This window comes from Ylistrum balloti, unplaced genomic scaffold (assembly GCF_031769215.1).
Source record: "Ylistrum balloti isolate Yb309-2 unplaced genomic scaffold, AGI_CSIRO_Ybal_v1 Utg369806, whole genome shotgun sequence".
Lineage (NCBI taxonomy): Eukaryota > Metazoa > Mollusca > Bivalvia > Pectinida > Pectinidae > Ylistrum > Ylistrum balloti.
In genome coordinates, this window is record NW_026781981.1 from 1,469,255 (window position 1) to 1,496,412 (window position 27,158).

The 27,158-nt window shown below is 34.5% G+C and overlaps 1 protein-coding gene across 1 annotated transcript; it reads left to right on the forward strand.

Annotated features, from left to right (window-relative positions):
- The first annotated feature begins 8,308 nt into the window (after nucleotides 1–8,308).
- On the forward strand, nucleotides 8,309–26,624 carry LOC132544680 (prolow-density lipoprotein receptor-related protein 1-like). The gene is made up of 21 exons (XM_060208304.1): nucleotides 8,309–8,375; nucleotides 15,238–15,688; nucleotides 16,451–16,706; nucleotides 17,016–17,160; nucleotides 17,273–17,383; nucleotides 17,767–18,024; nucleotides 18,271–18,421; nucleotides 18,551–18,691; nucleotides 20,284–20,395; nucleotides 20,753–20,900; nucleotides 21,045–21,167; nucleotides 21,546–21,782; nucleotides 22,063–22,270; nucleotides 22,535–22,674; nucleotides 23,144–23,288; nucleotides 23,721–23,833; nucleotides 24,366–24,488; nucleotides 24,681–24,857; nucleotides 25,237–25,357; nucleotides 25,619–25,919; nucleotides 26,061–26,624. Exons 1-21 carry the CDS (start codon nucleotides 8,309–8,311, stop codon nucleotides 26,622–26,624), a joined length of 4,092 nt encoding a protein of 1,363 aa, XP_060064287.1.
- Nucleotides 26,625–27,158: the final 534 nt, after the last annotated feature.

A 27,158-nucleotide genomic window follows, 5' to 3' on the forward strand; every position in this document is an offset into this window, starting at 1 on the left:
TACATTTTGTTAGATATTCACCAACATCTCATATTAACGAATGAGGAGTACTTACCTATTTCTGAAGTTTCCGCCTGATGTGTATCAGTGTAATATCAAAGCCTAATATAACACGTTTAGCAGAACCCAACCACGAACTGGAATACGAAAGTAGGAAAGTGACAGGTCATCTGACATTATATATCTGTCTGTCGAGAACCATAGCTTCTAGCATGATTTACGGATATAGGTGTATATCACAGATATCGTTAATTGGTGAAGGGTGGGTATTTTGTGTAAAACAATCAAGAAATACCAACATAGCAACATAATTTTAATCAAAATTCAACTTCCATACAACTTTGGCAAAATATATGAACAAAAGAAAGATTTACACAGAGACTCCTGAATAAAAGTACAAGGGGAATAAGATCTGGGCCCGTATTCATGAAACCGTTCTCATGCTCAAGAATGAATTTTGTGCTCAAGCCTTATGTCTTGCATCAGTTAAAAATTAATAAATACGACTGATTTTAAAAAAAGAATTGAAGGAATTTCAAGTCAAAGTTACATTCCATGTTTGTATCTGACATTTGTGTTATTTTAAATGATTTAGACGGAATCATAAAAAAAGTTTGCTTGGGCACAAAATCTATGCTTGAGCATGTGAATGTTTTCATGAATACGGTCCCAGGTGTTCCGGAGGAGTAAGCATCTTATACTTCATCGAGGACACCCGCCATGTAAATATTGGTTAATGAAGTAAGAAGTGTCACATTTTCAGATGAGAACAAGGTATGCAACAACGGAATCAACCAGAAAGCTAACGAGCATCAAACACGTGCAGCTTCACAAAAAAAATAAAATATTTCATATTTTACAAAACGGCTTGACAACGCATATCTTACAGAAATATCACGACGATCCAGTTAAATTGGATATGATGTATTGTCATCAGTAGTTTGAGAAATAGAAGGGTGGTATATTCACATAGAAACACTATGTGTTAACCCGAATCCATACTACTCAATAGAAAAACACACATTCCGTAATACAGTAAGCAGTATGTATTTATGATAATGAACTTCATGCATACCAATGTTGGATGGCAAGTCGGGGTCCATGACGAGTCCACGACCACAAGGTGTTGCTAATCTCTCTGCTTTGGGTTTCAAATATGTGTAATTTCATTTGTATGTCAATGCTGCCTTATATCTTTTAATGTTCTCGTGTAATTATATATTATACATTTTCTGGACACCATCGTTTGGCTATATCTTATGATGTGTTAGGTATAGTGTATATATTTGAATAAACCATGTTGATATCAAACTCATCACAAACGTTCATCATGTAAATAATTGGCAATTAAAAGAAACAAGCTTTGCTATTTCTTCATAACCAAAACGAGCCAGCTGCTGTGAAACATTTGTCTATGGGACAACAGAGAGGTTATATTTTATCTACATGTTAATCTTCCATCGTATTTGCCCATTAACTTATAACATGTCGCCTAGACAAGTCATTTCGAAGAAAAAGGCATTAATCAAATATTTTATTGACATTATCTTAAAGGCATTGTGGATCATGTAACAGGCCACGCAATATACAATTTCTCCAAATGCTGGCCGGTGTATATAAGTTTAATAAAAGTTTTCAATTAGTTGTTTCAAAGAAAATAAATACATTTGTGTTAAATGTGCTAAAAGAAGGTTTGCTCTGGTACGATGAGAAAACATCGCCTGCTATATGTCTTAATACATAATATGGGAAGAAAAGTGTACTGATTTTATGTGCAATCGTCCTAAAATATTGCGATATTTGACAATGGAAAATTGTGGTCCTTTTTTACTCACAGTTGGTTTTTACATGTCAATAAATCATCTTTGAACAGCAATAATTCTTTCGTTGTTCTTGTAAATACAACAGTTACAACAAAAACAAACTTCAGTCTTTGACAATGTTACCATACGAACACAAAATCATTTACAAAAACATAAAACACTGAGTAAAGGGAGGTAAGTCTTAAATAAGAAATAGCGCTCAGATCTCATAAACCCCCAACACATAGTGCAAATATACATGTAACTATATATGTTACAAAATGTCACAGTACTGATAACGCTTTACAATCGGGACAGCTTTTCACCAATGCCGTTATGACTGCTCCTGCACGACCTCACAAATGAAGTAGATATTTTCATTCCGTAGATTTCGAAATCTTTCCAGTTTACCAATTTAGTTTTTCTGTGTAGTTTGTTATGTTGTCTCATTTTCAATCTGCTTGTGTCATACATCCACGAATTGTCATTTGGATGTACCGTTTTTTTGTTGTTGCTGTTGGTTTTTTGGTTGTTTTTTTTTTTTGTTTGTTTTTGTTTTTGTTTTTTTTGTTTTTGTTTTTGAGAGAGAGAGAGAGAGAGAGAGAGAGAGAGAGAGAGAGAGAGAGAATGAAATTATTGATCAGTGCCTGTATTGGCTTTATCACCATTACATGTATTTGAATCTTAAATTAGACACCAGTCCAACCATTTAATATCGTGTAATGTATTATTCCTACTACGAACTGTTGGCGGGTATTCGTCTTTTAGATTTTTAGTTCCATAAAACATCATTGCTGTGCAGGTGCGAAACAACTTCACCGATTAAACTGGGGTCGGCGATAGCAATAGTTTGTTGACAATACATGTCCAGCAAAATTTTGCATTGGGAAGTTTTTAAATACATTTACAACACTGGTTCCATAGCTTATCAGGAGACTGTTAGCAATGCGTGATCATGACCAATTATCTTTTCTTGATAAGCTTAAACGAGGCAGCTGTCTAGTTCCCATTAACATGTCTCCCGTCCTTACTGGTGTTTTGTTGGGTTGTCTGGTTGGTAAGCTATATTTATATCAGAATTTCATATTTCTTCAACTATACGTAAATACAGAAATGTCAGATACAAAAACATAAGAATAAATGTAAAGTTAAATTAGTTAAAGTGTTGTACAATCTCTGTTATATTGCTAACATACCGCCATCTCTCAAATTTTATACAATAATTAATTTTAACTTTAGGTTGTTGTACTTAAAAACTCGACAATATGACATTAGAAAATAACAAACAGCCACGGAAATAATTGATATATAACTAGCATTGAAACAATTTATTTATTCATAACTACAATGAAAATAAATGATTAATTCATAAAAATCATTAACATGATTAATTGATGACTGTCATGTAAATCATTAATTGATTCATAACAACAATGGAAATAATCCCTTTATTTATAAATTTGTAATGTTGAACTAAATCAAGATTTTTGAGGTCTATATGCAAACGTATGGCTTGTGTCTTTCAAATGTAAATAGCCTGGATTACAGCCAACCGTATCGATATTTAACAAATTGACGTATCGCTCATTAAATATGTTGACGTTAAGCCATTTACTGATATCTTTCTTTACTTTCGTTCTGATAAAATCAAAGTTAAATTAAATCAATAACACACTTTTTAATTAATTATGGATAATAAACCATTAGAATACATAAAATGAATCAAAATTTTAATCTCGTTTCTTAAATAGAACATGGAACTGAAACGCAACTAGGTGCCATCAGATCACACTATTAAAGCATTACTAAAACATGTATGTTGTAAATGTGTGAGGTCATTTTATTATCATTTGAATGCTCATATAAAGGCCACGTTTTTTTTGACGTTACTGAATGTATTGACTGAATAATAAAACCACAGCATATGTTAATCTAATTATAATTCCCTTTATTTATTACTATATAATTTTACGAGTTTCCATTTTTTCATATTAGTTTGGAAATCATATTAGCTATAAATCTATGGCTTCCATTATAACATAACGTCCTCGTTATGTCATGACGTCACAATAGATTATATAACACAAATTTAATCGCGGCAGGCCGTGTTCTTTAATAACCGTTAAATATTTTGAGGTTCTTTTTTTCTAAAATAGAATAGTCATAGTGAAATCAAAATCTCTATGATGACGAAACAATATTCAAGGAAGCACGGTCTGTTACAGGCTTGGTAAGCTGCCAGCATCATAACAGTCACGATTGCTACACTTGCTTCCATGCAACCTCTCCCCATGACTGCACGGAAATAGTGTCATGTTCCCATGGAAAGGTATTTCACATTATTTTTCATATTGAATAATGTATAAATGCATGAAGGGTTGTCGGGTTGCTGCTAGAACACGGTCATGAAGTTTCCAGGAAAATAGCACTACTCATATCAAAAGTACTAATTATTGGGAATTTTAGGATGTCAGTGCACAAAGACTATACGAAAATGTGAGTGATTTATGTGTTTGTTTGCTATTTACATACACACATAATAAAGAAAAATTACTGGAATAAAAAATATTTTTAAAAAATCTGATGGAGAAAAACGGGAGATCAACGCATTAAACGCGAAAAAGAAAATTGGTAAAAAGGTAGACGTTGTATCCGATACTATATACATTTTTCATCTTCATTCTTTCTTCGCTTCGTGTTGTTTACCTCCATTTAGGGAAGAATTTATCGTTTTCCTCATTTAAACTGGTAATCAATGATTGGTTTGCAGTTTCTGTTTCAAACTTAAAGATGTAGTAGAATACATAGATTTATCAATGCATTCTTGTTTTTTTTAATTTCGGTTATGGCTCAAATCAATTGTATTCTTTATCTCAAACAAAAATATGTGTGTTATGAATCAGAATCTACTGTCTCCAGGACATCAGAGGAGACATCATAAAAACTTATGAAATATCTTTGTTTACTTCAAGGAATGTTTCACAACACACTACACCGGGCCAGACGGGAAAACATACTACCATCTAGGATGTGCCTCACACGGAGTAACGATTTTTTTCTTGTTGGCTTTCGAAATTATTCACGATATTTCGCAAGATAATTTTCTGATACAGACCTTAATTTTAATTTTTATCTTCCAAACTCAGGATGAAATACAAGAAAATTCTGGATAAAGTACACTAGCATTGTGAAAGAATCTATCTGACGAGTCAAGTTCATTTAACGTGGTATATTCAAGTTCCGCTTACACCATTGCAATATAATTTTGCAAAAGCATTTATGTACATCCCAATCAACCCAAACAATGACAAACAAAGGGAAGTAACTCCTAGCTTAAAGTCATCGTGGTTATTCTGTAATGTTTGATAGTTTGTACTCCTCAGTTCTACATTCGCTTGGTTATGAACTTATTTATTTCATTTTTGAAAAGGCCTGTATACATTCGTCACATTTTGATCCCCACACACACGACTGGATTTACCCATATCATATACATGAAGTATTGTGTGGACACTGCTGTACAGATCCCGGATGTAACCGGAATACGTGCGACCCCACCGCCTAGTCGTGGCATGCTGTAAGTATAATATATAACCTATTTAAATAAAACTAGATTACACAGAGATAGACATAACCTCTAAGGTCCCCGTCATTACGGCAAGACTTTCATTATAGCAAAGTTACAAAGTTGCCACAAATACCTTCAGATCATGATAGAAATTTGCAATGGCCACTTGTCTAGTATTAAGTCCGGTGTCATTAAACACCATTTTTCAAGAGATTTGAATATTAGATATAAATGAGGCTCTGTTGGTTCATTAACAGAACAGCAGTTTACAAAAAATAATCAAAAATGTTTTATATAGACATACTTGCATATTGTTAAAAATATTAATGATATAATAATTGATATTAATATCTATATTGTATTTTTTCTTTGCAGAAATCCAGAAGTAACGACTATGTTTTTAACGTTAGAGTTACCTGATTAAAAATAAAGGACACGTTACATCTATCGTACTGACTTTGTAAATTATATACATTGTTGTTTACTATTTCTTTGCTGAGAGAATATATTTCATTTTATTGTAGATTAGCTCTTAATGCTTTTCATTCTACAAAAAGTGCGACTTCCTGAATCTCAAACAGCGGTATTTTTATATACAAGTTTTAGATGAATATTATTTTAATTCCATATACTGCTACATACGTTCTAATAGCAAAACAACAAAAAATATATGTCTGTAACAAGAAGATTTGAAAAAGCATGTGTGATCTGACGAAGGCATGTCTTATTGTGTCACAACATATGCCATGATGGCCTGAACCACTCTCCTGGATTTTTATGCCAAGCAATAGTAAAAATATAATTATATTTTTGTGATCACGACCATTTCAAATTAGAATCACGAGGTAGGAATCTTAGCTGTTCCAAAGTTATGATCCATAGATTGAGTTGTTAAGAATTGGATCAGATCCCAGAGTCAATTTTCATATCACAATCGTGTTTATCTTTTGATGCCCAATAATGCTATACATGGATATCGGATGGGGATCTGAAAAAGTTCCAAGTTATTACTAAGGAAGTAATATTTAGGCTGAATTAAGAAAAAAACACTGTAAAGATAAGATAGCAGATACTTAACTGATACTTAGGTTTCTGATTAAAGTAAGCTTGTATTATGTATTTGTATTTGCTGACTGAAACATACCATTTTACCTATAGCAGAACAACCGTTTATAAAATACAGAGTTCTACATCAGTAGGTTTATTATTAAATATAAATTATATTCTTAATATATTGAATTAAAGCGATTCTATCTAAATTAACTTTGGTACCATAATTAAGTAAATATTTCTAAATATCAACAGTAGACCATAACACATTGATATATTTCTAAGATAATTTTATCCATTTATGTTTCACATAAGGTTATCTAAATATATACTACATTTTCTTATATTTATTTAACAACTCTATTCATTACATGTTTGAAAATAACCAGTATGTAATGTGTTCCATTCATTCACTTCCTGATCATGTAAACTCTGTAAATTACATAATCTATTAAAATCCTGTTGACTTTATTCAATACATATCTTGTTTCTAATAATCAATGCACATATGCAGCTTTTCGATTGATTTTTATATTGGATTACTAGAAAATGCAGACGCATTTACATTTAGAATAAAATCAAGGTTATTAACACAACTGTAGGATACTCTACAGTTAAAGATTTAAGACACAGGTAAATGCACAGGTAGCCATTGGCGCTGTCCATAACCTATATTGGGGGAAACAGCTATATCACCTGTATTAGGTCTAGTGCACAAGTAGTTTACATGGAGTCTGAACTTCGTCTAAACCCTGTCTTGATCATACGTACTACACGTATACTAGGTGTTAAGATTAACCTACTACCAACTTTACTGTGTTTCGGAATTACAGAATAATGATTGACTTCCAGGCACATTTGATACATCAACAATCAGCTGTTACTTGTTGTAGTGTACATGTAGTGCTATAATACCAATGGAGTCAAATAAATATCGCCTAAACACAAGTCACAAAAGAAAAAAACAGCATTCCAGCTCTGTTGATTTTATATTTTCTAAACGTTTTGTCTTATATCGAATTTCCTGGATACATACTGAAATATAAACAACAGGAAGCAGAAAAAATTACCTAATCATATTCTCTAAACACCTTGTAAGAATCATCTTTGTAAAATATTCCTTTAGTTCATATTTTGCACTATTTCCATCGAAGTTCGGATTAAATTAAAAATCTGTGGACATGTCGTTTATTTATATATATATAGTTTCTCATTGCTTTATTATAGGCAAACAATGACCATTTATTGATACTGGGATCATATTAGATATTATAGATGTCCATGTCATGAAGCGATTGTCAAAAACATTAAAACTACAGAAAAGAAAGAAAAATCTGTCAAAATGTTAAAACTACCCGATTCATATCCAAGTGTACACATGTATTTATGAGACTTGGAATAGTTTAAAACCCAGTCATGCCAACAATGAAATTAAAAAAGATAATAAAATCAGGCACGTTTATTCTCAGAAGCCAAATTTCCTCAATACATGTTTGTTTATATAGGGTGTTAACGTCTATAAACAGTGCACTTTAAAATCAAAGGACACGTTTAATGCCTGAACAATTTTTGTCAAAGTAAACTAAATGTTTTGTTATGATAAGATAGAATACGAACTTATCCCTGCGTTAACTACCTGTACGTATTTAGAAAGAAGTCAACCATCAAATTTTACTCTTAACATCAACATAATCCCACATGTAAGATGTTAGTGTTGGAGAGTATACATATTTAAAAGGCAGTCGTCCTGAACGTTAACACTGTCTAGAGGATGTATCCACCCGTCACAACTTTTAATTGATTTACCGGCGTACTATTTTACTCAGCTTACTTGTATATACGTACATGCACATACACTTCCTCAATGCGGTGAAGAGGGCGTTAAAGAATGGCAGTGTTCGGGTATGTACTGGGGTATATACTGGCTGTTTCCTTTACCACATTGTCTGCGAAAGGTAAGACCATCATCTTAATATGATTTACATATTATAATTAATTGCAAACGATTTGTAAAGTTTTAATATCGTCTACATTTCGGCATCGCCTATGCTTTTCTCGTAAATCTGTCGTTTGTGCGATATATCAATACTATTTCTGCTAATGTGACTTAACATTTCTTAATATTTGAAAGTAAATAATTGAAATTGTGTTGAGCATTTTCGTCACATTTAGGTATAGGTTACCTGGCCAAGTATAAATAGTTTTCGATTACGTTCTATAGGAAAGTAAATATATCACAAAGGACATTCTACATTGACATCAAATAGGAAATCAAAGAATGTATTGTCTTCCCTTAAGTTTTTTCTGTTGAGCTCATGCCTTCCGCATTTCTGCTTTGGCATTTTTGTTATTTCGCATTGTGTATTGTACATCACACGCGATCGCAGCTTTCATGAGAGTGGTCACGAAGCCGATAGATTAAGGTTCAATTTGTTTTCAGCATACAGAAAATAGTAACAACATCCTCTAATGTTTCATTTTTCGTCTAAACTTTATCTAAGTTTACTATTTGTCCTCTACGTATCTCTGGATTACTATGCCTCCTACGTAACTCTGTTTTACTAGTTGTCCCCCCATCCACATACCTCTGGATTACTAGGTGTCCTCAACGTATCTCTCGATTACTATTTGTCTCCTACGTATCTCTGGTTTTACTTGGTGTCCTCTACGTATCTCTGGTTTACTAGGTGTCCTCTACGTATCTCTGGTTTACTAATTGTCCCGTACGTATCTCTGGTTTGGTGTCCTCTACGTATCTCTGGTTTTCTACTTGTTCCCTACGTATCTTTGGTTTACTAGGTGTCCTCTACGTATCTCTGGTTTACTTGGTGTCCTCTACGTATCTCTGGTTTACTACTTGTTCCCTACTTATCTGTGGTTTACTAGGTGTCCTCTACGTATCTCTGGTTTACTACTTGTTCCCCACGTATCTCTGGTTTACTAGGTGTCCTCTACGTATCTTTGGTTTACTTGGTGTCCTCTACGTATCTGTGGTTAACTTGGTGTCCTCTATGTATCTGTGGTTTACTAGGTGTCCTCTTCGTATCTCTTGTTTACTAGGTGTCCTCAACGTATCTGGTTTACTAGTTGTTCCCTAAGTACCGCTGTTTTACTGGTTGTTCCTTACATAACTCTAATTAGCTAGTTCTCCCGTACGTACCTCTGGTTTACTATTTGTCTCCTACGTAACTCTGTTTTACTAGTTGCCCCTCCCCCACCCACATACCTCTGACTACTTGTTCCCGACGTATCTCTACTTTAGTAGTTGCCCCGTCCTACGAATTAAGTAGTTGTGCCATACCAACCTCTGGTTTTCTAGCAGCCCCTACATTGATGTGATTTACTGTTTGTTCCCTATGTAGCTGTGGTTTACCCGTTGCCCCCTTCCCCATCCCCCAGCCCCCACGAATCGTAGGATAAGTAGTTTTGCCATACCAGCCTCTGTTTTACTAGTTGATCCCTATGAATCGATGGTTTAATTGTCAATAGTTGTCCCATACATATCTCTGGTTTAACAAGTTGTGCCCTAAAAATCCGTTTAATAAGTTGTGCCCTGCGAACCTCTAGTTTACTAGTGCCATACGTAGTAATGATTTACAAGTTGTACCATTCGTACCTCTGGTTTACTATTTGTGCCATGCGTATCCCTGGATTACTAATTGTGTCATACGTACTTCTGGTTAACAAGTTGTGCCATATGTAATTCTTGTTTAGTCGTTGTGTTATAGGTACCTCTGGTTTAGAAGTTGTGCCCTATATATCTCTGGTTTAACAAGTTGTGTCCTGCAATTCAAGTTTATAAGTTGTGCCCTGCGAACCTCTAGTGTACTAGTTGTGCCATGCGTATCCCTGGATTACTAATTGTGTCATACGTACTTCTGGTTAACAAGTTGTGCCATATGTAATTCTTGTTTAGTAGTTGTGTCATAGGTACCTCTGGTTTAGAAGTTGTGCCCTATATATCTCTGGTTTTAACAAGTTGTGCCCTGCAATTCAGGTTTATAAGTTGTGCCCTGCGAACCTCTAGTTTACTAGTTGTGCCATGCGTATCCCTGGTTTACTAATTGTGTCATACGTACTTCTGGTTAACAAGTTGTGCCATATGTAATTCTTGTTTAGTAGTTGTGTCATAGGTACCTCTGGTTTAGAAGTTGTGCCCTATATATCTCTGGTTTTAACAAGTTGTGCCCTGCAATTCAGGTTTATAAGTTGTGCCCTGCGAACCTCTAGTTTACTAGTTGTGCCATGCGTATCCCTGGTTTACTAATTATGTCATACGTACTTCTGGTTAACAAGTTGTGCCATATGTAATTCTTGTTTAATAGTTGTGCCAAACGTACCTCTGGTTTAATAGTTGTGCCAAACGTGCCTCTGGATTACTAGTTGTGAAAAGTCCTTTGCAGCACTAATTGCGGATACGGGGCGTCTCATGCACTTTTTGTTCGCTTCTTATTTTAATTCATTTTTACTGCAATGGAGCAGCTATATCGGTGTTTTAAAGCTTTGATTGGTATACATAACTTCTCACAAAGCGTTTGTAGTGTTATTTTCGCTTAGGCGTTTAACTGTAACATATGAGTATTGTATTGCCACTGTTGTCGGTACAAATTTTCTTTCTGGCTATGTAACTTGTATTTGCTGTCTTTCTGGGTGAAACACATATAAGATTGTTGATAAAAGAAGTTTAATCCTTTCTGAATCATCGACAAATTCACTGTTGGGTGGTGATGTTAAACAAATTGATGTGAACAATGTAGCACTCGCTGCCTTATCAGCAACATACAATCATATCTAAAGATATTGAGTCCAAGTAATATCGGGAAATATCGTTTATTTCTTGTGATAAAGAAACTTGAAATAAAAATTAAACATATAATCATGCCATACAAAAATGATACATAATGGTTTTATTGTCATTGCTGTAAGAATTTTCCAAATAAGGAACGATTCAAGCAATATAGAACTTTAATGGCTTCAACCTTGTCCATAATTTTGTTTGGTGAGTATGTTTCACAAAATGTTATTTCAAATGTCTATTAACTCACAGAAAACTTTCTGATATATGATAGCACATGTATCTTTGTATTTGCTAGTTATCTACAGGCGGACAAATGTTATTTACAATATTATTTTTTATTCTACTATTCAGCCTACAAATAAAATGTAACATAGAAAGCGTGAATAACTTCATAATGGTGTTAAAAGGCTTTTAAGAAAAGCTATGTAAACATGAACAACATAACATCTATACTTAAAAGAAATCAAAAATCAACTTTGGTATCGACGTCTGGGCATCTTCTTAACAAAGACTCCATTGACAAGTATTTGAACAATGGCGTCTGGTTATTCAGTATATAATACAAAAAGGAATGAAAAAATTAACTGCAAATATTAAGATATTATATCTTAATGATGCGTAAGAATATATATATAGTTTCATATCAATGCATTCAAAGTTACACTATACTACCAAAATATATTGACATTTTCTATTACGAAACCCGGAATAAAATCAATATCTCCACTGATATCATATCCTAACCTAAATCTACTAAAATCAACATCAAAGTATTTTTTTTTAAATTGACATGTTACTGGCTTTAAATTCAAATAGAGTTAAGAAAGTATGATTCATACTCAGGTGTCTTTTTTCAAATTATTAAGTTCGGAAGAATATATTGAAATATTGAATAGCTGTAGGCCTACTTATGTAGATAGCAGTTATCTGCTAAATACTTAAAAAGCTTTCAGTTTCCTGGAATTTTTTAAAAGGAAAACTACAAAATGCTGAGAATAGGAGATGTTACAGACTAGTTCTAAACATTTTCACAGCCATGGATTATTGAAATTACAGGGAAGCATTCTCTTAACAAACATAAACTACTGAAGATTATCTTGAAATAATACTAATTAATACTTGATATTTAACACATATTTAAGTCCGTTCATCGTTTACTTAGAAACAAAAGATACCGCAGTCATTCACATGTTTATAGGACACGAAAGATATTTAAAAGCCTATTTAAGGAAGTTAATATACTATTCTGTGACTCCAGTGACACTTACTAAAGCATAGAAATTGGTCATTCATCCCTCTACTTTAAAGACCTACGCAGTGTAAACAACACCCAGATTTCTAGTAACAGAGATATAAGGGCATTTTCTGTGCAGTCTTAGATGATAAATGACACGTGTCACCTGGAGACACACAGTGTAACTTTGTACTTTTATTATTAATTCAAGTCCAGTAGGTGCTGTTAGATATTCGAACTAGGTAATATCAGTCAGATTTACTATTAGATCTAGCAGTTTAAACATCATGTGTCCCCTACAGCAACGACATCAGTGATATCACTCTGTTCCTCTCACAGTGAATACAGAAACTACTCCTGCTATGATAAAAATGTGACATCAAAGACAGCTGTATATATGAACGTACATGACTTCTGATTATCAGAGCTATGTTTTATGTCATGGCATTACTATATTTTACCTTGATCGACCCAGTACTTCGTAATTCATAACAGTTTTTTTTATCCCCAAACAACGTCTAACACGGATATGTTGAATGCTGTCATGTGACTGCGATTGTATAATTTGATGAAACATTTTTATAATTGTCTCCTACATAGAAGCCAAGGTTCCAATCAGTTGACACTAGGTTCTAATCACCAATAAAGTGACAAAGAAACAGTCACATCTTTCAATACGTCTTTGTATTCAGCAATATGGAACAACAGCTATATATACTAGCTTCTCCATATATATTTTATTGTTGCGCTCAACTCATTTGGTAACACCAGGCTTAAAGGTCAGCATTATATGTCAGGGTCATGGGTCGAAGGTCATATACTATAGATGAATGTTGATACATTATTGTCTGCAACATTCTAGAAAACTCTTATACTGATTTCAATGAAGTGTAAAGATCACATCAGCTGAATGTTAGTACTGCTATGTCCTAACAGTATAAAAAAAAATTAATAAATATTCTAGCTGCTGATGAAAGGGTCAAAACATCCACTTTATTAAACACTTATTAACGTCAAATCATGAATGAAAACAATTTCATGACCGATCGGCAGCATGTGCCATGTGAATGTCTTTGTCACATGACAAACACCTACGTTACGAAACGGCACAGTTTACGGAGATATATTTACCTAAAACTCAGTGTTGTAATGGAACAATGTCAATATGTAATTCGCACAAGGATACTTCCCAACAGAAACATAAAAAAGGAATATTTGCATTAGCTCCCAATTTTTAATTCATGTTTTTATTTACACTGGAGTACTCGACACCAGCCATAACACATCTTACGTTCAGATACCGCCCGTAAATACCTAATTAACTGTGATATGAAAATACTGTAGGCGCTGAAAGCATAACACAATGGAAGTAATTCCTGCTTGTCATTTCGTCCATATTGATAAAGATAAACAAAGACTAGCATCAAATTGACTATGGGCACGCTGCCGACGTATATTCATCTCAACAACGAAGCCACTTTCTCGAAGTGTTATCATTTATACTTCCTGTTTAACCATTTAAAATGAAAAAAGAGAGTTAATCAGGAAAGGGAGGAATTTCAATGGGTTACACTTCAACTGAAATTATTGTTATCTGTTTACTTAGATGTCATTGATTTACATGAAGGAAACAAAGGCACAAAGACCGTTGAAAGGAACAATCACTCTTGTTACGTCTTAATGGAAATCGGATTGGTATGAGTTAGTTCAATACCAAACCAGAAATTAATATTATGTTGTTAAATACTTTTTCGAAAACATTTATAACTTACTATTACTATTTATATCAACTATAATCAACACATCTCACCGGAAAATCAACGCAAAGTGATATTCATTTCATACTATGGTAGGCAGTGTGACCATATAAAAGACAACACGGTGGCCTACGTCTTCAAGAGTCTTAATGCCCATACAATTGGAGACATCATCGAAACATGTCAATATTTGTACGAGCCATGTTCAATTGATTAGTGCCTTCTAGTTTTAGATTAAAGAGTTACGAATGAAGAAAATAAGTAAAAGGAGTATGTCTATGTCATTTCTATTATTTCATGTTGTTTACTTACATAAAACAAAAAAATGGTTAATGCATGTCGTTCGACAGAACGTGGATAGAGGGTATCACTTTACATCTGACTGACTCTCTATATTTCCCACAAACAGTAACTTAAACATAACTGAAATATGACATTTCCCCTCTGTTTATACAGAATAATAGCTATTTTTCCTTGTTGAGAGAGCGGTATGTTGTTTTTTGTATACACAAATTTCGTTTAGATTACACCTGGCACGTGTACTATTTTAGGAGGAACAGAGGCACTTGACGTCCTGTTTCAACAAAATAAAGGAATAATATCATTTGATATCGCAGAAAAATCCTGATAAAAAACACATAGAAAATCAAGTTGCAGTTTAAGGACGTTATAGTTTATGACAAATTGTTATATGGATATACTTTATGTATTGTAAACAAGGGGCTTACATATAATTTACCCCTGACTAGAACACGGCAAGGTGTCTTAAGTAACATACATCCTGAAAGTAAGACTACAGAACGAAAATAACGTACGCAATAGAATTTGATTCAATTACATTTACAAGCCATCAAGATGTCAGTTTGTAAATGGCGACATCAAAATAATTGATTAAATAAATAAATAGATAAACAAATAAAACAAAATATCAATAATGATAAGAAATGACCTCTTTGCACACGGCGGCAAATAAAACCATCAAATGTTTGCTAATTCTTGTCTACTGAATATGTGTTCCTTGTTTACAGAGGCATTGGTTACGGGCTTCAAGTCGTCAGCCGATAATACCGGTTCACTTTATACATATGAAGGAACAGTGGAACAACTTTCCAAACAATCTACTCTCCAGCCAATCATAACGTCTTTCTCACTAACAGGAGTCACTATTACCAGCATCACTTCTGACCCTCAAAATGATGTCCTGTATTTTTATGATTTCTACACTCAAGCAATATATAAGATGTCAGGTTTTACATCCCCGAACGACCGAAAGACGTCGTTTATAAAAAATGTTTCCGGATCAATTAACACGAACATAGCGTTTGATTGGATAACACAGAATCTATATTGTACCGATGGACTTCTCGGCTGGATTTTCGTGGTGAACATGGCAGCTTCGACAGACGAGGACATGTTACGGATTCTTCTAGATACCAACATGGAAACACCAAAAGCTATCACCGTCGACCCAAAAGAAGGGTGATTATTTGAAATATTCATCATTTTTAAGAATCATAAGCCCTGGTAACATATCATACAATTACAAACATACACTGATAAAGTTTTGTTTTCAGCAATGGTGGGGCCGCACATTGTAATATAGTCTCATTCATCCAGACTACTTTTGTCTGGCCACGCTCCGCCAAAAGGGAGTCTGTGGTTTTCTTAATTCAATACGAGGCCAGCCAAATAATCCGGGCAACAATATCATTGGTCGACAATATACACACCGTAATCGAGGTGGATACACACTGATGTAACCGTTTTAAGGAATCGCATTATAATCGTATTGTGTGCATGTTGTTGACCTAATGATATATAAAGGAAGTCAATGGATAAAAGATATTCCTCTGGCAGTGACAATGTCCTAGTACCGCATGTCACATACGAATGAGGAAGTGATAAACGGCTGGATTAACGAGACTGGGTAACAGAAGAAAATCTTATCTCATATCAACATCAAATGAAAACAGGTGTAAAATACTTTATGTAAGTCGTTCTTATGTCCGAAACGAAATGTTTGGTAATTTCTGATTTAGCTTACTTTTGACATATTCACTGCTGATATATACGAGACGCCAGATAATAGAATAAAATCAATGGTAGAGAAGACACAATGAAACATAGGTATTGTAAAATCTAGGCAATTCCATAGTGATTTTTTATGACCGGGTATCTGTGATGTTTGAAACTTGCCATAGGAATCTGGATTAAATATTGCATTTAATTCTAAAATTGCAGTTACATGTTCTGGTCCGACAACTACAAAGGTTCTACTCGTGTAGAGCGGGCATACCTGTCTGGAGAACAACGTGAAGTCATAGTGTCTACAAGTCTTCTCAGTGTCGGCGACGTTTACGCCGACGTGCTGGAAAAACGTTTATACTGGACAGACAGAGGTCGATACACAATCGAACGCTGCATGTATGACGGTCAACAAAGGGAGATCATCCATCGTCAGAACAATCATATCTTCTCCGACATTATGACCGACTTCGTAAGTACATTGTACCTAGGTTTGTGCCATTTGTGACGTCCAGAGGATAACATTGTTTTGTATTATATAGTTATTAGCAAATTTTCTTTCAATCTTTGCGTGGCATGTACGTATGTATCAATAAGGGTATTCTTTTCTTCCGATCAATTTTGTCTTTTCTTTCGTAATGTATTAACACAGGTGATATAAATGCTTGACAGAAATGAAGAAATCGTATGAAATCTTAAGTATTCATGCTACTATTTTCTTTTGTGATCGGCAGTAAAAGGATTGAAATGATATGAGTATGACTATGACTGTGATTTCCAGGTGCATATCTGCGTTACGGAGGAATATTTAGACACACTGCTGTGTATGTACAAAGGTTCATCGGAGTACGTGCTGTTGGAGAAGTATGACAGACAGCCTTACGGACTTGAAATCTTTGACAGTTCTCGTAAACCACGATCCACGGGTAAGTATACTTACAGTTTATCCTGAAATAATTTCTTCAATGATATCATCATTATCATCATCAGCAAAATCCATCGGACAACATAATACACTGTACTGTGTATCTATTTCAGACAAATGTGCTGTAAAGACATGTCAACATTTCTGTGTCCCGACACCTGCTGGAGCTACATGTGTGTGTAAGAACGGATACACACTCCAGGGGGATGGGGTATCATGTACCGGTAGGTGATCTTGCAAAAGGAGACGACACTCCGATTATATTGACAGGTTCCTTAAATATGGTAGATTGACAAATTTGATTGTTCATATTAATGGTCATAGAAGCAATATACAAACACATCAATTATTAATGTGATCATGTCAATTAGAGTACAATTTATTGAAGGTTTTGAAAATGCTTTTTAACATTTATGTTAAAGGAGAATGTTTCAGATGATGATTCATAACTATGTGATGCATTTTTTTTTAATTATCGATCAAATATTGTGTTTGAAAATCCATATTGTATAATGAAAACGTTTATTCACGTAACTGTTTTTTACAATCCTGTAATATTATATATTGTGTCTATTCATACATTATGTGTTTGTTTTTGTATTTGTAGTTGACCATGACGTACCACTGAAAGGGTTACTTGTTGGCAATAATACGCACATTTGTGTTATTGATATTTTGGGTTTGGTCACATATCCATTGAAATCCCCTACCTGTTTCATAGAAAATCTTCAAGATTTAGCGTTTTTGTCAGTGGATGTTAAGACGATGGATGTGTACTTCGTCGACACGGGAACAAACAGTATTAATTCTTTCAATCTGCGAACAAAGAGAACAATATCACTCGCCAGTACGGGACTAGTATCAGGTAATGTCATTGGTTGTATAATTGATATTGAATTCGCATTTGCGTTGTGTTCACGAGAAAACAGTCTTGAATACATTATTCGTTATTAGGATTAAATTCCTATTCCGTTCATATGATAACTTTCTTATTGTATTTTAAAATAATTTGATAGTGATAATGCCAAAACGAAATGAGACATATGAAGATAATTTATTAGTTTTAAATGTCTTTTTTTCTTACTCGTATGTCATAGTTTCTACTTATCAGGCTTAGCTTATGATTGGTTTGGTCGGAATCTGTACTGGACTGAAACAGACACTAAGAAAATCAAACTGGTCTCGGTAACAACACGTGCGTCGAGTGATTTTAGCACGAGTACGCTAAGTCCATCCGATGTAACAGTTGATCCACATGGAAGGTAAATACATAACCATTTGTAACTGAAGTGACTGATTATCTTTGTATCAATGCATGATACCAAACAAATACATGACACAATAATGGTGTAAGTAACAAAACGAGAATAAATGTATATTTTCAACTACAGGATGGTTTATTGGTTATCGGGGTCAGGTACATCTCAAAACACAATACAGGGGGTATCGACTGATGGGAGCATGGCGCCAGCGGATGTTGTGTCAAGTGGAAACTCGTTGACAACATTGTTCTACGATACACTAGGAAACAGGTAATATTTTGTACAATGTAAGTTTCTATGAATCCTCTTTCGAATATCAACAAGGTGATGTTTTGATAGTATATAACGGATATTTAACGGTGTGATCAGTAATAATAAATATATACATTAAGTGCGTTTAATATTTTAATATCTTTCACGAGTGCTACTTTACATAAACATTCTTCAGGAGCTTATACACGGTAAACTAGTCTGCCCACTATTCAGGTTTCTGATCTTGTGTTGTTTATACCAGGCTTTGTGATTTGTCAGTTTTATAGGACGAGAAGTCTTTTTTTTTCTTTTCACCAGTGTAAGTATGTGGTTGCCGGTGAAAAATTGCATTGATCTGAATGATGTTTCTCTATATTCCACATGCAAAAATGTAATAAAAATTAATAACATATATCATTTAATGATTACATACATGTATTTTGTCTGTACAATTTTAACTTGAACAATAGTGAGCTGATATCCTGTGCTTGTGTTTTATAAATATAAGTATACTGTTTTTTTTTTTTTTTTTTTCAGGTTTTTTTTTCCACGAGTTTTATTACATTTTGCTTGTGAATTTTTGAAAAATATCGCATTGGTAAAAGTGTTAGTTTTCACTAGTAGTGAAAAATAACATGTTTTTGTGAGTTGTCATTAAAGAAAATACCGCTTTTGTAGACATACACTATTGAAAAGGGAGAACACAAATCAAATTGACAAATCCAAATTAGTTTACTACTCGAAACACGACCTTCAATTCCAAGGTAAACTTATAATTTCCATTTAAGTCAGCAAACAATGCAACGCAGCATACCTTATCAGAGATCAAATCCAATCCTCAAGCGAATGTCTTGAATGTGGATCTAATATCTTAGACATTTCATGTCATGAAAAGCGACAGCTGCATGTTGCCGTCATATGTTTAGCCGCGTATTAACTTGCCACAGGTTTAACTCTCTCTCTCTCTCTCTCTCTCTCTCTCTCTCTCTCTCTCTCTCTCTCTCTCTCTCTCTCTCTCTCTCTCTCTCTCTCTCTCTCTCTCTCTCTCTGAATGTTTTACAGCAGATTTTGTCCGTATCTGATATAAATAAGAAATAGTGTCTATGTGAATATATAGATAAATTCACATTGAAATTTATTCTTTTGTGTTTACTTATTAATGACTTTTTTGAAAACTCATTATAGTTTATTGCGTACTGCGAAAATATTTTTTTAAGTATTGTTTACAAAAAAATCTTGTCAGTTTCCTTGTTGTATATCTGTTCTGAACAAGCCAGTAACTTTGCTGTTGTGTGAAAATGTAATAAATAAAATATGTAATAGCGTCTTCAGTAATAACAAATATATTTCACTCGTGTGTCTAAACCAATTGTATCTTTTACTCGTACTGAGCATTCGTGAAAGATACTTAACAATTAGATACTCTTCTCATATATAGTTGTTACTGGAGACACTAGTGAATATCCTCTATGTATCCTGTAGCATTGATTACCTTTCAATAAAAAAAAGCATTTGAACATATAAAATCAAGAAAAACTGCTATTGTGATCATTGATATCCATATATCATGTTAGGGAATAGCTTGTTTATACGACACTACTATGCTACAGACTTTACTGGGTTGAAGCCGGAACACTGAAGAGTTCTCTGGGAAGTGGCTCGGATATTGTAACACACAAAGCACTCGCCACACAACAACAGTCGCAGCTCCTCATATACAAGGTTGGTTTCAATCCAAAACGTGATATTATCTGTAAAGGATTGGAAACGCAAATCCATCTGAAAGTGATAAAACATTTTGAACGAGAGGTTTGAATTCTTCTTTAAACAACCGTTAATGATTGTGTTACCTGTTGTTATTACTGGACTATAACTACAGTTATCACGAGATATCCACTACAACATATTTGTTTTATATCAACCGCGATTAACGGTTGATATTACTGTAACTTATGGATATTGACTACAACAAATTGCTGAATATCTGCAGCAACAACATAACATTGAGTGGAAAAAACAGAATCAGAACAGCTGCTGATATTACTACCATCAGTAGTAACTGTTGATTTTATTTTGCAGATGTACGTGTTTTGGATCAGCTCTTTGAATTCCCAGTTCCACATCATGTCCATGGAGAACAAACAGCTCCAAACAGTTGACGTGAACGGATTTGGCGTTATAACTGGAATGGCTTTGTTTGACAAATCTATACAAACATTGCAGCCGGGTCAGTTTTCTGTGTAATCTGCATGTGTGTTGGTGTTATCGTTATTGATTATTTTTGTACATATATTTGTTAAACGAAAGAAAGATGCATTGACATTATCGTTTGTGTTTCCATACAAAGTATTGTGTCTTTCCTATGCAACAGAACCTTGTTCCATCCTGAATGGTGGCTGTTCCCATGTCTGTATCCCGACGTCCGATACGGAGAGACGTTGCGCTTGTACGTTTGGATTCTTACTGCAACCAGACCAGACATCCTGCAAGAGCAGTAATTTCATATACTATCAAAATTTCTTACTTTTACCTTTTTCTCCTACAACATTAATAGTTACGTACGAACGATAAATACGATAAGTTATATATTTCATTTTCTCTGTAAAAGTAACGACACTTACTCTTTAGTAAAGATATAAAATGTCATTATGAATTATTTGCCCGTAGTTAAAATCTCGACTTCTTGGGTCATTTTACAGTAATGTTATCACGTCTGGATGAAGAAGAGTGTTAGAGTTAAGGAACACGATGAAAAATGAGTAACACAAAATATTTGTGACACAACGTTAGTATACACTCAATAAAATCTGGTTTGCTATAATCAATTGACTCATGAATAGGCTTGCTCACCTACAGTTTCGAAATATTCCAGAACCTGCTCTGGTGAACAACTTCCTGTTAATGCCTGACCTTAACCACGCCCGTCTCTACCAGCTCTCCCTGGATACGGTTGCACCCGAATTTCTGGCCCTAGACATACGAGTGGACAGGCCAGTTGACACCATTTATGACCCTGTTCATCAGTACGTCTATTGGACAGAAGCTGTCCTCCGGGTCATCAAGAGAGCTAAACTTGATGGCTCAGAGGTTCGAACCCTGCTGACCTTCTGTAGGTATACTCTCGCTCGGAGGTAAAACTATTTTCCAAAAGAAGTTTTAGTTTTAAAACAAACGTATAGGAGAAAACCGTTTCGAATAATAGATGAAACGCATTGAAATAGAAATGGATTTGTTGGCGAAGACATCAATTACCCATATAAAACAAGCTATTTCTCTTGATTCTTCGTCTTAATAGCTAATTACTAGATGGAAGGTTCTCCTCACCTTTTCAATTATCTGTCTATCTGCTGTAAGTTTTCTTCATATTCTTTAACACATATTTCACTTAGCACAAGAGTATCCTGAAAGGCTAGCTATAGACGTTAGTACCGGAAATCTGTTCTATTCAACCACGATTTCATCCGACGAGAGTACTGGTAGGGATGGTAAGATTGGCGTTATAAGGGTCACTCCGGATCATGTCCACAACAAGGTAGTGGTCAAGGACGAGGGTACCGCCGACTTTATTCAAGGGCTGCTTGTTTATTCCAAAAAAGGGTAAGTTTCTTTTCTGGCATTTCCAGCTAGTTCCTGGTCCCATTTTTCAGGCACTTGAATTTAAGCAGTTCTTGAAGGTCGAAAAAACTGAAAACATCCAAACAGTTCCGTATATTGGGGTACTGGGGTATATCGAACAAACTTTAAATATTACAACAGTCGCCATAAGATTGAACTTATACAAATGCATCAGTTAACCGAATATTCACCATTTCATTTCCATACCATGCTTACTGGTTTCTGGTCACGTTCCTTGTATTTTAGAATGCTAATCTGGAGCGGAACCGACTTTGATGGTGGGACACAAGTTGGGACAATATATAGATCATTCATGGACGGGTCTGCTGTAACCTTACTAGTATCTGATGTTAACAAACCTAACGGACTAGCTATGGACTACACAAGTAATATATAGATTTATATATGAGACCTAAATTAAAATTTCTTTTAAATAAACACTGCGATAAATTATTGGTTTTATCTGCTTTTTAAAGAAGATTTGCTTTGCTTTACAAATGGTTCATATGTCCAAGCAATGAGGTAAAATTGGATTATTTTCGTATTTGCAATGTCGAAACTGATTTCATGTAAAAATCATATCGTTTCTGATCGGTATTTATCTAAAACGAGATGTTTATAATTGGCATTTTATCTTGTATTTGTTATTCAATTCAATTTGTCATGATGTCAAATTTGTTTTTGTATAGTTTTTTGAAAATCAATTTGTTGATACTTCTAGTATTATTTCTATGCTACAGCTGCTTCATATTGGCTGATATTCTGCCATGAACTATAAACAGTGGTTGTATAATCGTGTGAAATCTTTTCAGATGGTACGGAACTTGTATGTTCATTGTTTTATTTGTCTAATAGACGAGCGTGTGTACTGGTCGTCCTATGACGGAATAGAGTATACTGATTTATCGGGAAACAAAGGTATACTGCTTCAGAGTTCGGAACAGCTCACGGATCTAGTGTTGTCTGGCAACGTTATTTACTACACAGGTAGAAATACTCAGTGAGTACGTTATAAAACATATTATTGATAAGTATTTGTTTCTGACACTTAACCTTGCAAACAATCGACCCATTGACCTCATCTACTCTACAAATGCATAAGCATCAATCAATGCATTTGAAAGCAAGAACATTTGCAATAGAATAGACCATTAATACCTATGCGTTACTAGTATACTGAAAATCAATCAGGAGCTATTTTTCGGAACTTCAGATTTTTTTTTTTTTTTTTTTTTTTTAATATTTTTTTCGAATCTGTTGTCCTTGTTTTAAAATCCAGGAATCGTGATCTGTTATCGTAAATGTGGATGAACTAACTGGAATCAACATTGATCCTTAATTTAGTTTTGTATTCAGTATACATACCGTCTGACGTTGTGACATTTTCAATTGATACATACAACTGTAATCCGTACGATTTTCGACATTTTAGAAAAGTTGTAAAAATTGACAAGAATACCGGAGCCAACATTCATTGGTTAAACAGCACAGCGGAAGTCGGCATTGTGTTTTCAATCGACATTTATACCGGAGAGCAACAACAAGGTAATCATCCGCTAATTCACTTTGATACAGCATCCTATTGCTAATCAGTTTCATTTTGAAATACCTTATCTATTAAATATTAGACTATTATTCATATTTCTACCGATGTATTATTTTTGAGTTTTACAAATCAATTAAATGACCTGTTTTGGTATTAGGAAAATAGAATGAAATGGTGTCCCACAATCCTAACAGATTTTATTATGACATAAAACTTAATGCCATATATAAACACGTATAACGTTGATTGGTAGCGTTAATATGATTGCCATATCTCATTCATGTTTATTCATTTATTAATCATTTCTGTTTGGAATTAAAATGTCAAGATGTAATTGTACATGAATTTGTACGATGAAAATTGATTATTTTTTCTTCATTCTAACCAAAGTACACACCAATTCACTTATACGTCACATTTCATGACCAAAATAATCACTAATATTATGTCCTTTGCAACGTTCTCAATGCCTATTAACCTGACGGACCTGTCGATCCTCTAAGTTTTAACATTCTGTTGTCCTTTGGCCAGGTAATACTTACTGCAGCGGTAACAACATATGTGACGTTTACTGTCTGCCAACAAGCACGGGGCAAATATGTGCATGCCAGGATGGTATAAACTTACAATCAGACGGAAAATCATGCGGATCAAGTAAGTTTTGTTACAGCAAATAATGTATTACAGGACAAAGATCTTAGCTTTTATGACAATTCATTCATCATATTGCCGTGAATTGATATGCTCTAATATCCAATGCATAATTTTTGATAAACATATACAGAAAAGAAGGGTTATGGATGAGATTTGTCAAAAATGAATAATGACGACAAGTTGATCCTTCAGGTGTGGTGTGCCAAAGGACAATATCTAATGGTCTGATATCTTCCTTCTGCACTGGGATAGTGGGTGAAGTTTGTTCATATGAATGTGACTCTGGATATCGTAGGAACATGGATTATTCCACTATCACCTGTGTATCTGCGGGTACCTGGACAGCGCCGAGAACTGACCTTTGTCTAGGTAAGACTAAAGATACAACAAAAATATACATACGTCGAAATCATATCAAAATCATTTTAGCAACGATAAAAAGAAAAGTTGAAACCAACCCTTCAGAACAACGTTCTTTATAATCGATCTAAAGATTAAATGACAAGTAATTATAAAGAGAAATAGCAATACCGTTTTGAAATATAGCTACGAATGGAAGAGTAACTTGAAGTATCTATGTCGATGCATTGATACTTTTAGATTTCCTAAATATATATCTAGTCAACAATATTAATTTGAATAATGTAACATCGTGTTTATAATGAATGTACTGTTATATTATACAGCTATGGTGGGAAATCATATATATATATATGTTTAGTGAATTACTTTTCTATACTCTTTGCAGTTAACACTTCGCCTACCACCGTGCCGACAGATCCGTTACCTGTCATCGTTGGTGTTGCAGGAGCTGTGGTAGTCATTATCATCCTTGTGGTTCTCGTTGTATGTTTATGGAGGAAGAAACGGTAAAAATCGTCATACTATTTATTATTTTGTGTATTTATGTTTAAAATAATGCCTTTATTACCATAAGACTTTCGTTGTTTACATATAATGTATATGTTTGATTAATGATGTTAAGCTATAATTCATTGAAATTCAACACCAAATTTCTTTCCATAAATAGAGTCATTTTTCATATGTAGAAAGATGTTATACATTGTCCATATATATGGATGTTCATGTCAAATAACATCCCCAATTCTTATGTGTTATTTGTGTTGTAGTAAACCCCAGCGATTTCCAGATAATATTTATTTGAACAACAGGAGTGTTCCCACAGTAGTACAGAATCAATATGCCTTGCCCCAAGACATTCAGGGTGCTGTGGGTCCACAGGTTGTCGTGACACCACCCACCGATTTCATGGAAAAGAATAAGATTAACCCAGCATACCTCCATCCACTCGAACGACGCGATAGATGTCCTTCGCCAGATCACGTGTATGCTGAACTTCCACCTGCTTATTCAAAGATGGATCCAAATTACATCCATCCTATGGAAAATGAGCACGATGATCCACACCAAAATTCTGCTAACTCAACGATGAGTCCAGATTACATCCATCCAATGGAAGATGAGCACGATGATCCACACCAAAATTCTGCTAACTCAACGATGAGTCCAGATTACATCCATCCAATGGAAGATGAGCGCGATGATCCACATCAAAATCCATACGTGGACCCTGAACCTATTAAAGACAAGGAAGGGTTTAGGCAATCACGACAAAGTAAAAGAAGTCGAAGTTGCGATGAAACCTCCCCATCATCGAACGTTTCTTATACACAGCCGGATTCCTTGACTGGCGATAGAGAACATGATAACCCATACCTCATGCCAATGCATGCGCCAGATTATGCCTATTCAAAATCTGTGGGAAGTGATCGTGGTCATCAGGACGGAAACATTAAAAACAAAGATGTCTTCGAACATTTCCCGTACCCGTCACAACAAGAGACTACATTAACATCCAGTAGGAAAATTTACACCGGAAACTCCCAAAAGGATCGATATGTCAGTACGCCTGGTAGTTCCCCATACCAAATATCTCCACCGCAATTACCCTCACGATCTGAAAACTCCAATGATTCGTATTCTCACCAGTCCAGTCATCGTCGTTCTTCACAGCAAGATGACCCATATCGTTTCCAGCCGGGGGTCAACATGCCATCATCACATCAGCTATCCGGTCACGACTACCTTGAGCTCGGGCGACAAACAACTTATTAAGGACACTTGAATTAGAATTAACCGGTGATTAAAACAATGTTCGTTGACAGTATTTAAGATAATATCGAAGTAACTGGGGAAAAACAACATATTATTAGTTATCACATTTATTTTCAACAGGATTGGCTTAATGATGATTCAATGATTGTACCTTATACAACGTTATCGTCCATCTAAAGTGACATACTTCAAGTGACACAGCAATGTGTAGTTTCCCTATTGGTTTGCTATTTGCATATTTTGGGAGGTTATTCGTCGACTGTCTGTAAAAGGAGACATAATGCTGGCAAATTCTAAAAGGATATTATAAAACATTTGAGACTGAAACTATTATATGTATGCTTTCCAGCAAGCACGTAACCATCAAAGTTGAATGCTGGGCGTAAGTAAGTGCTGTTTTGTTATGATTATATTGTATGACCTAGTTAGTTTACATTTCAAGTTTCATGGTGCATGTAGATATATGTAAATATAGGGGTATACATATCCCAAGTTGTAAACAAATACATTTGATGTGTAAATAAGATAGATCAA